Genomic DNA, 12,030 nt, shown 5'->3' on the forward strand with positions numbered 1-12,030 from the left:
TCTTCAAGCATATTTGTGAACTCATTGATGTTCGTGCCTGGCTTTCTATAGATACTTGTTATGACGGTATTTTTTTTACAGAAAATCTCAACGGCTACGCAATCATATAGGTTTTCATGCGAATTAGTGGATTGATTTATTAGTTTGCATGAAATTGATTTTTTTATGAAGATAGAGACTCCCCCGCCTTTTTGGATCTGTCTATTAACACTGTAGGGAGTATAATCTTGTAGGAAGTTTACTAGACATCCTGGGTCAATCCATGTTTCGCTTATCACTATAACTTCAAGTAACGTTAAGTAAATAAACACCATATGAGGACGGAGCCTTTATTTGTACGACGTTTCGCTTGAAAAAGCTGTAATAAGCGAAACGTCGTACAAATAAAGGCTCCGTCCTCATATGGTGTTTATCTAGTCAATCTTGTCGGCAGACTGCCACTTTTAAGCAACGTTAAGTAACTTGAGATAACAGTCAATTTTCTAATAATTAGCGTTTAGGCTCCTTGCATTAATGTGAATTAGTGTGAATCCATCAATATCACGAAATACTGTGTCATATTGTGTATCACTATAGTAATCGCTGTCTTTTGTTAGTTTTGAGTAGAAATTTAATTCGGGGTCATTTTGGGTATTGTGATTGGATATGGAAAACTCCTTTTCTGATATTTTTTGTCTATTTCTTTATACTTCTTAATTACGGTATATACATCTGGGTTTTTTGATGCGAGATTTGGCGCGGAAAACAAAAAATCAATTTCTGTGTTTGAGATGGCATGATAGGGAAATGTTTTTGAGCAGTCTGTGCAGGACCAGTTTCTGAAAATATTGTGGTTATTTTTGGCAGTATTTACGGGTATATTTACACACATGAAATGATGTAAATGTTTGCATAATGTACATTTGAGGTGATTGGTAGGGACAAGGGTATGGCATGAAGAACAGTTTTTTGTTATGTTTGTTTTTGTTTTTGTGTTAGTTGTAGTGTTCATGGTTATGTTTGTGTCAGGAGATTAGGGAATGTGAAGTATTGAAATTCAACTAATTGTCCAAGATTACTTACCTGACGTACTTTTTCATCCCTGCACTTGATATACACCTTGCAGTCTCTTGTCCATGTCGAGATGATCTTCCCTTGTTTCCTCATGTCGCGTGCTGTTTTGGCAATCTCTCCGGTTCGTTTCGTCAGGTGCTCATTCACGTAGATGCCCGTCCCCTTCAGTTTCTTGGCGTTTTTCAGCACGTTCACCTTCGACTTTCTTGATACGAATCTCACGATTACATTTTGGGTACCGTCCTGTTTTCTTTTTCCCAGTGTATGGCAAGCTGATATCTCTGTGTTTCTGATCTGTATTTCCTTGTTACTTAGAGAATGGATCACTTGATTTTCTACAATGTTCCGTCCACTGTTATCCACACTATAGTCGGAATCACCTTTCACGGCTTCCGAATACGTTTTCACAATCTTTAAACCACTGATGATGATATCTTCTCTCCTCGTGTCTCCAGGTCTTTCACTCTAGCTTGGAGATTAACTACAGTCGATTTGAGATCTTGTATCTCCAGCCTTTATTGTATGACTATCGCTTTTAGCTCGCTTAGAAACTGCTGGTCTTCTTTCCTTGCTTGCAAAAGGAACTGTCTGTCCTCTTCTCTTGCTTTCACGAGACTCTCCACCATATCTTCAAGTTTCTTGGAGCTTTTGCTGTTTGTGGTATGTGCCATGTTGTATTACTTTCTCGTAGGGAGCGCTGAGCGGAGGGTGTGAACGGCACGAGTCAGAGACTGATGTAGACTTAACGACTGTCACCTGATGATTCCATTTAGCTGAATTACAAAGGATTACAAAGGAGGAGCATGCCGACAGGAGACCGTTTGGTCCATAACTAGGTCGGATGCGAAAAAATATAATAATGATAAATAAATAAATAAATGAATGCATAAAAGTTATAATAACATAAATATTAAATAAGATGAATAAATGCATAGATAGATAATAAACAAACGGGTAAATAGCAAATAATGATAAATTGACAGATAAATAATAATAAATGAAAATCAAGCAAATGATAATAAACAAACAGACAAATAATAACAAACAAATAAACAAATATATAATATGAAACAAATGGCAGGCATTACAGGATCTTGCTTAGGTGTTTATTCAAACGAATCTTAAAGCTTCGAACTGAACTACATTGCTTAAAGTCTTGTTGACACGGGATTAGTTTAGTAGCCGCTAGTCCAAGCTGCAAGGTGACGTCCCCGTCAAGTAAGTGCTGTCACTAGAATAAATTGGAGGGAAGTTAACTAACTTTCCGTTCACACTGTGCATGTAGAGTAGTTTTCAAGTCGCTAGCCCTTGCGGCTACTAAACTAGCCCCATCTCAACAAGGCTTAAGGATTAACACCATCACAATGAGCCTTGAAACGACGGCCATCCTTTATGAACAAAGGTGGTTGGGTTTTTGTATCTTCAAAGCATCGCCAAATGTTTTTATTCAGCTGAGGGAAACCCTCTGCCGCTTGAGGGACCAATGCCCTTTATCAAACTTCTTGGAAATCCCATTTTCTCACGATGTCTTGCTTTGATTCGGTTGAACCAGACAGTTATTAGTTTCCACAGAATTCTAAAGGGCATGATGTGTTCTCCAGTTCTGAACTTGGCACTTTTTATCTTTGTAAAGTTCTTAAATCTTGTCACATATTGCAGCTTTCCCTTTTCTCTGCTTTTCTCGTAACAGATTTAGACTTTTTCCAATTACTTGGCACCGACTTAACCTCTTCCTTAGGGATCTTCTTTTTCTTAACAACATGCATTTTTTCCAATGGCCGTTGTGGCACAAATCAATAAGTCCAAAGACTCTCAAGCCGTCGTCCCATTACTGTAGTGGGCGCATTATCATTTTTATCGCCTCTTTCTCCCACGAAGCGTGTCATCCTCTTCAGAATGGTCTCTTTTCCTTCCTTTCTTCTTTATGGATAAAGAGACGTTTTGGGGCTTCGTCGGGCGTTTTTTCCTCTTGGGATTTCTCCGGGCGACGTTAGCGGTTTCGAGCTCCACTTCGGTAGTGAAATCCGTCTTTCCGTCCTTTTCGAAGGAGAGGCAAGATGATTCATTCTCCAACCACTGATGGGACAGTATTCCATCGAGAGATGGGCGGCCCCAAGGGTCTTTTGCGAAGCATCGCATTATTAGGTCCCGGCAGACGTTCGGAACGTTCTTCGGGAATGACGGACTGGCCCTACATATGGAGGCGTCTGTGTAGAAAGGATCACGGCGGCACACCATGTAGTAAAGAAGAGTGCCCAGGCTCCAGACTGTTGCGGGCATGTGCAGGAACTCGCCTCCTTTGATGTATTCTGGAGGCTAGTAAATTCGAGTTCCGCCTGTGTCCGTTCCTTTGTAACTCGTAATGCGCTCTCCGCAACCAAAGTCGATTACCTTGATATCAAGCTGGCCTGAACTCTTGTCCCTGAAGAGCAGTATATTTTCTGGCTTGATATCTTTATGGGAGACCGCGGCTTCAAAACATCCTTTTATAGTTGTAACAATGTTTTTGAAGAGCCTTCGGACTTCTACATTCGATAGGTCGTTGTCGTTTTCTATATAATCGTACAACGACATGGACGACGGAATAAGTTCCATTACCATATAAAAATTATCATTGGCGATAAAATAATCATACAGCTTGATGACGCCGGGCACCTTCTGCACCTTCTTCAGAAGCGCAGCTTCCTTCGGGATTCTCTTCCCGTTGCGACGTCTATATGATTTCATCCGCGCCAAGGGCACTTTCTTCAGGGCGACCTCCTGGCCATCGATGATCCGCTTGGCTCGGTAGACAGAGCCGATGCCTCCTTTGCCCAATAGCTCCTGCACTTCGAACTCGTTCAGCTTCGTCATCCTTTCCCAAGAGAGTCTTTGTATGAGAATGTCCCAATTCCTTGTCATGAATGAAAGTCACATCACACATTAAAGTAAACACCTGTACTGACTAGTTCGTATTGCGCATACGAATACACACCTTAATATAAGCTTGTATCTACATGTAAAAACTTATGTTATCTTTAAAAAATTCCCAATTATGCAGATGCAAAGAGAGAGAGAGAGAGAGAGAGAGAGAGAGAGAGAGAGAGAGAGAGAGAGAGAGAGAGAGAGAGAGAGAGAAAGAGAGAGTCATCATTCGCTGGTTATGATTCGACTCTTTATCACGGAAATAATGAGTTCAGAGAGAGATCACGGCGAAGTCAGCTCCAGGTTCATAGTGCTTGGATATGTCTTCGCTGTATCTTGTTCTTGTTCTCATTAAAGTAAACACCTGTACTGACTGTAGTTCATATTGCGCATACAAATACACACCTTAATATAAGCTTGTATCTACATGTAAAACCTTATTTTCTCTTTAAAAAATTCCCAATTATGCAGATGCAAAGAGAGAGAGAGAGAGAGAGAGAGAGAGAGAGAGAGAGAGAGAGAGAGAGAGAGAGAGAGAGAGAGAGAGAGAGAGGGAGAGAGTCATCATTTGTTGCCTATGGTTCGAGTCTTTAACACGGAAATAATGAGTTCAGAGAGATCACGGCGAAGTCAGCTCGGATATGTCTTCGCTGTATCTTGTTCTTGTTCTTGTTCTTCTTGTCCAAGATAAACATATCCCCGTTTATGATATCAGTGGACAAGCAACAAGAGACAGTGTTTTATGAGAAACCTTTGGTGTAGCGCCTTCCATGATGGTGCCACTCCTATACTCTCAGGCTTAACATGACGGGAGTCTTTTCAAGCACCCGCTCAAAGTCCTTTTAATAAGCACCCATATATCAAGATAAATATATATGAATAGATGAATAGATGAATGAATAGATAAACAAATAAATAAACAACTTCTCTGAATGATGTAAACAGATATCGAATACCTATTCGTGATTACCGTTTTCTTTCTCATTTTGCTCCTTCCAAGACAATTTATTCATTTAAGAGGCACCTTACTTCACAAAGGGTTGACACTTTGACTGCCGGAAGGTTTCTTCGTCTGAATAAGCTTGCCTAACGGGGGCAAAACACACACACACACACACCCACACCCACACACACACACACACACACACACACACACTTCAACGAATGGACGGCTTAGAAGACGTTCTGAAGAAAAGTGAAGTCTGTGGATCCCAACGCAAAGAGAAGTGCCTAGTGTTTTTGCAGGGTGGGGGGGAAATTGCTCGTGGAGTAGTGGGAACGTAGGGAAAGAGGAAAAGGGGAGGGATTACTGAGGGAAATGGAAGGAAATGAGGAGGGAGTAGACTTTGACCAGCCAGACAAGCGGAAGGTAAACAAAAGACTTAGCGAGGATCAAATGTCTAATAAAAATGTAAAGATTAGAAGTATAGAGAGGAGCAATACAGAAGAAAGTGACGAGAATATGTTCCAGGGATTTAAAGAGGGTGGGGGGGACACAACCCCCCCCCCCCCGACTGATAAGACTAGAGGAGAGAGTTGATAAGGTGATCGAGGACTTGGAGCGTAAGTTAGGTAACGTAGACTCCATTTTTCAAAGAATTGAAAGGTTGGAACAACTAGAGAAGGCTAACAGAAACTTAACTGAAGAAATAGAGGACCTAAAAAGACAGTTAGGAAATGTAAAGGAGGAGAATGAGAAATTGAAGAAGAATAGTAATGAAAACAGAGAGAAACTAGCTACAGAAGCTAAAAATTGGAGAATAACTCAAGAAGGGAATAAGGTTTCATTCACTGACATAGTCAAACAGCAATTGAAAGAACATAATGAAGACTCAGTTATTAAAGTGATGAGACAGAAGGAGAATATAGTAAGAGAATTAGCTGACAAAAAGAAATGTATAATTATATTAGGAATGGAAGAGAAACATAACCCAGATAGAACTGCAAGAATCAAGGAGGAAAATGAAAGAGTAAGCAGTTTATTAAAATTAGTCCAGGAAGATGAACCAGAAATTATAAAGGAAATTGAGGAAAAATTCAGACTCGGAAAATATAGTACAGATAAGACCAGACCAATTAAGATTAAATTCAGGTCACAAACAACAGCAGAGAAAATTCTATCCAAGACAGGGAAACTAGCAACAAATGATCAATATAAAAAGGTATGGATAAAAAGAGAAATGAATAAGGAGGAAAGAGAGGCAGAAAAGCAGAAAAGAATTGAAGCTAAGGCAAAAAACGAGGAAAGAACGGAGTCAGAGAAAGAGAGATTCTATTGGAGAGTAGTGAACATGAAAATAAAGCAGTTCGACATACTGAAGAAAAACATAAGGGAAACAGAGAATACAATGGAAGTGGCAGAAAACTAAGAGTGTCTTACACAAATATAGATGGATTGATAACAGGATTGAATGAGCTAAATGATTATTTGAAAGAAAAAGAACCGGACATAATGGGAATTGTAGAAACAAAATTAAAAGGCCCACTACCACCCAACAGTGTAGGACATGATACATACAATTATTGGATTAGAAACAGAGAGAAAAAACAAGGGGGTGGAGTTATGTTCCTGACTAAGAAGGATATAAACGTGAAAGGTGTCATATATGGAAAGAATACAGTAGAGATGATTATGATAGAAGTGGAAGACCGAGATAAGAAGAGCAGAAAATTTGTGATCAATTATGTGCCTCCGAAAACAGCCTCATGGGAGGAGAGTGAACATAAAAGTATGTTAGAGGACACAAAGATAGCATTAACTAAAATAATGGAAGACGGAGGAAGAATAGTTATGATGGGAGACTTTAATTGCAAAGAAATCTGCTGGGAAGAAATGACAGTAAAGAGTGGTGATGACTCATGGGGAAATGCTCTACTTGAGATGATTACTGACCATTCAATGACACAATGGATACAAGAGAACACTAGGTATAGAAATGAAGAAGAACCATCGAGGCTAGACTTAATAATTACATCTGAACCTAGAATAGTGGACAAGATTGAATATAAAACACCAATAGGTAAAAGTGACCACATATTGATTGAACTGGAACTTAATGAAGAAAAATATATGAAAAGAAAATGAACAATATAGAAAAGGAAGAATGATGTATGAAAAAACAAACTTTGATAAAATAAGAGAATTCTTCCAACAAGAAAACTGGGAAGAAATATACAAAGAAGAAACAACAGTGGAAGAGAAATGGAATATTTTGACAAAAATTTACAAAAAAGGAGTGGAAAAGTATGTCCCAAGACAAAAACAAGAAAAAGAATATGTAAAATGCTGGTACAACAAAAGTTGTAGGGAGTTAAAGGACAAAAGAGACAAAGCCTGGAACAGATGGAAAAAAGACAGAAGACCTGAAAAATGGAAAATATATACTGGTTATAGAAATGAATATGTACAAAAGTGCAGAGAGGAAAAAAGAAAATATGAAAAAGATGTTATAGAAAAGTGTAAAGATCAACCAAAACTATTCTACAGATTTGTAAACAATAAACTGAAAAACAAACAAGACTTAGAGAAATTAAGACAAGGAGGAGTTGAATACACTGAGGAAATGGAAATGGCAGAAATTATGAACAAACATTTTAAATCAGTGTTTACAAGGGAAAATATACAACCTGAAGAGATTGAGTGGAAGGAAAAAGTCCCCCCTATGGAAGAAATAGAAGTAACAAAGAATGAAATATTGACACACTTGGGTAATTTTGATGTCAGAAAATCGCATGGGCCAGATGAAATAGCAAACTGGATTCTGAAAGAATGCAGGAATGAACTGGCAGACAAAGTACATAGCATAATAAGCAGTTCCTTAAAAGAAGGAAAAGTTCCAGAAGATTGGAAAAAAGCAAATATAGTACCTATATATAAAGGAGGAAATAAAGAAGAACCTACCAACTATAGACCAGTCTCTCTAACAAGTACAATAGCAAAAATATGTGAAAGAATTATCAAAAGTAGATGGGTAAAATACTTGGAAAAAAACAACGTACTAAATCCAAGGCAATTTGGATTCAGACAAGGACGATCATGCGTCACCAATTTAATATGTTTCTATTCAAGACTAATAGATATAATACAAGAAAGAGATGGATGGGCTGATTGTGCATTTCTAGACCTAAAAAAAGCTTTTGACAAAGTACCACATAAGAAGTTGCTTAAGAAATTAGAATATGAAGGAGGAATACAAGGTAAATTGCTAAATTGGATGGAAGACTTCTTGCAAGAAAGAAAAATGAGAGTAGTGATAAGAGATCAGCACTCAAAATGGAATGAAGTAATAAGCGGTGTCCCGCAGGGAACAGTTCTGGCCCCAATAATGTTTGCTATATATATTAATGATATGGATGAAGGAATTGAAAGCTATATGAGCTTCTTTGCAGATGATGCAAAATTACTGAAAAGAGTGAAAACTGAAGAAGATTGTGAATCACTACAGAGAGATCTAAATAAAGTACAAGAATGGAGTAGGAAGTGGGAGATGGAGTTCAATACAAAAAAGTGTAGTATAATGGAATTTGGAAAAAGCAAAAACAGAATAACAGGATCATATAATTTGGGAAAAGAAGGAATAAAAAAAGTAGAAAATGAGAAGGACCTGGGAGTCATTGTTATGAATAATATGTCACCTGAGAAACATATAAATAAGATTTTTGGAGAAACTTATAATTTAATAAGAACAATCAAAGTGGCATTTACATACCTGGATGAAGAAATGGTGAGGAAAATCCTAATCACCCTGATAAGACCAAGATTGGAATATGCAGCAACGATATGGTCACCAAGTACAAAAAAATGTATAAAAAAACTTGAAAGAATACAAAGAGCAATTACAAAACTGGCACCAACACTCTCAAAACTATCATATGAAGAGAGACTACAAAAACTTAAACTACAGACACTAGAGCAAAGAAGAGAGAGAGGAGATTTGATAGCTATTTACAGAATCATGAAAGGCATAGAAATTACTGATAGAGAGAATCTGATAAAATGGGATGACAGAAATACAAGAGGACACGGAAAGAAAATAAAAAAAGACAGCTATAGAAGAGATTTTAAAAAGAACAGCTTTCCTCACAGAGCAATAGACAGTTGGAACAAGTTAGATGAGAAAGTGGTGTGTGCAAAAACAATACATGAATTTAAAAATAGTTTAGATAAAATGAGATATGAAGACGGGACCCCACGAGCATAGCTCCCCTTCCCGTAAAATACAACTAGGTAAATACAACTAGGTAAATACACAGACACACACACACACACACACACACATATATATATATATATATATATATATATATATACATATATGTATGTATATATATGTATATATATATGTATATACACATATTTATATATATATATATATATATATATATATATATATGTATATATATATATATGTATATATTTGCAGAAACCAATTGGCAAATTAAATAAATGAATACCGAACGTTTTCGTCTATTGAAGACATCATCTTGAATAGACGAAAACGTTTGGTATTAATTTCTTTTATTTTCCAAGTGGTTTCTGCAAGTATTGTTGTCACGTGTCCTTAGTGATTTGTTTTGTACATATATATATATATATATATACATATATATATATATATATATATATATATATATATATATACACACTTCTTGGGCACAGGTTCTCACGTAAACAATTTTGATTGAAGTCATCTGCGCTAATAGCTTTGGCTATTTTGATATTCATTATCTTCAGTGTCAAGAATAACTTTTTAGTCTCATTGTTCAAGGTTTGAACATGATCATTCATCACAACTAACACCACAGTCGGACGAAAGAAAGAGTTAATTAAGCGAAACTAAATATTTCGATTGCTCACTTCAATCCTCTTCAGTAGTACAAAGTGGAAGGAGGGTGCTGTGTTAAATAGCAACCTCTTATGAAAGGAAAAGAACTTGAAAAAGAACAAACGTCATTACCACAACCCTTATATGACATATATAGTTTCGCTTACTCAACTCTTTATTTCTTTATTGCGACACTACTTCTGGCCCAGGGCTGTGGACAGGATGCAGGGATGACCCGTTATCCGTTATTCAAGATGAGAGGGAGGGTGGAGGAGAGTGGAATATGAAGGGGATGGAATGGGTGGGAATACTTTCGATGCCTTTTTCTTTTTGGATACCCCCCGTTGTAAGGGGGAGAAGCCTTTGGTATATGTATGTAACTCTTTCTTTGGTCTGACTGTGGTGTTAGTTGTGATTTACAAATGTGTTACTACATTTCTCACCTGTGATGATCATTCATGATTTCAGTATCACGTGAAAGGGTTATGTCATAGGCGCTGATGAATGCCAACGATTATAATCAATCTATGCAACAGTACATTAAAACTGTTGACACAAACACCAATAACTCAAGTTTTTTTCCCTCTCTCAGAGGGTGAGAAGAACTATAACTATCTATCTTGAAGGGTTGCTGTAGGCGAAGTTCTAGTGAAGAATAATTTCTGCAGAAAGACTTGTATTGCTTATCAAGGAGATTTGGATAGGTCATCGGGACTCCTTGGATGATGTCACTGGGAGAAGTAGGAGAGGGCAAGGGGAGTTCTTGGTTGAGGTCACTGTGAGAAGTAGGAAAGGTCAATGGGAGTCCCTGGGAAAGGTTAGTGAGGAAATAGGGAAAGGTCAATTTGAGTCCCTGGGGAAGGTCACTGGGAGAAGTCATCAGTCACAGAACAAGGAGAAAGGTGGAAGCTCTGGTTTGACTTCTGGTCCGTGATCCTATGGGCTTGGTTTGTTGCTGGTGCTGGATGGCATTGAGCTCTTTGGGCGTTGTAGCACAACTTTCCGTTGACACTGGGCAAGACCATGGTGAATCATTCATAGGCTACAATGCTGCATTGCTGAACCACAGTAGACGAATTTACTTACAAAAAAAGTCTGACGCCAGGGACTTTTATTCAGTTTTGGTACCCTCCACCCCTAAGTTCTTGATGAACAAATCTACAATAAATGTGGATATATTTTGTGTATCCTGCTCTGGCTGCCGTGAGGCGATCTATCTTGATTAACAGAACCTCCTAGGGCAGAGTGCAGGGCGTTGAAATCCCCCATGTAGATCACACTGTGAGACGTGAGTGGGGGGAGGACGGAGAGATTGATTTTTCCTGGAGCAGAGTAAACATTGTAGAGTCTCAGTTTCCCATTGCCTATGGATATCTCAAAGGTATGATATGATGTGTGCATAGCATCATCAGTATCAATTGACGACTATCTCCGTACGAGCGGTCCATGGAAATATAACACATTAGATTTGATCTTGTTGCAGCCCTTGTGCACAGGCGGTGTTTTCTGCTTCTATCACTAGTTTACTAATCATATTCGTCACAAATATACTGGAGGATTCTTCAAGTACCCTTGATATGTAAGGTGGTGCAGTGAGTTGGATCCCATAGAGGTACACACACCCAGACTTGACACTGGCGGAGGGAATAGGGGTTGGGGTGTTTGGTGGAAAGTGAGGTAGAGGGAACGTTATGAGTGATATTTGCGATTAATCACTGGAGGCGACCGCAGTGTAATTAATCGGTAAGCTCACCCACCGGCAATTGGGAGTCTCGTGTTCGGTCCATGGAAGGTGGCAGCCTTTCTGTAACACTCCTTACCCCATTATTTTGCGATATAGTTAATTAGTTAGTTAAGGTTTTTTCAACAAAATGAAACACAATCTATACATACATATATACAAATTGTTTACAAAATTACTTGTTGAAAAGGGAGAGCGTGAAGCAAAGTTTATGGGGAATGGCTCCTCCTTTAAGGAAAGAATTATAATTTTTTTTTTACTTTGGATAGGGTCGATGAAAGAATATTAGGATGGTTTGGACACATGGAAAGAATGAGTGAAGAAAGACTAGTAAAAGAGGTATGGAAGGCAGATGTGGAGGGAGTGAACATGAGGGGACGTCCTAGGATGAGGTGGATGGATGGGGTGAAGGGGGCTTTGGGGAAGAGGGGAATGTCTGTTGAGGAAGGAAGGGAGAGGACGGAAGACAGAGTTGAGTGGAGAATGGTTGTATATGGATGATGTTGT

At 38.3% G+C, this 12,030-nt stretch overlaps 1 protein-coding gene across 1 annotated transcript; it reads right to left on the reverse strand.

Moving 5' to 3' along the window:
• Positions 1–3,369: 3,369 nt before the first annotated feature.
• LOC143034779 (serine/threonine-protein kinase pim-3-like) lies at positions 3,370–3,906 on the reverse strand. The gene has a single exon (XM_076201127.1). The coding sequence runs from the start codon at positions 3,904–3,906 to the stop codon at positions 3,370–3,372; it is 537 nt and encodes a 178-aa protein (XP_076057242.1).
• Positions 3,907–12,030: the final 8,124 nt, after the last annotated feature.

This window comes from Oratosquilla oratoria, chromosome 18, assembly GCF_046742065.1.
Source record: "Oratosquilla oratoria isolate Oo_2021 chromosome 18, ASM4674206v1, whole genome shotgun sequence".
In the NCBI taxonomy this organism is placed as follows: domain Eukaryota; kingdom Metazoa; phylum Arthropoda; class Malacostraca; order Stomatopoda; family Squillidae; genus Oratosquilla; species Oratosquilla oratoria.

Excerpts from the sequence above, each read along its gene's own strand:
- LOC143034779 (XM_076201127.1), bottom strand. The coding sequence starts at position 3,906 with ATGACGAAGCTGAACGAGTTCGAAGTGCAGGAGCTATTGGGCAAAGGA.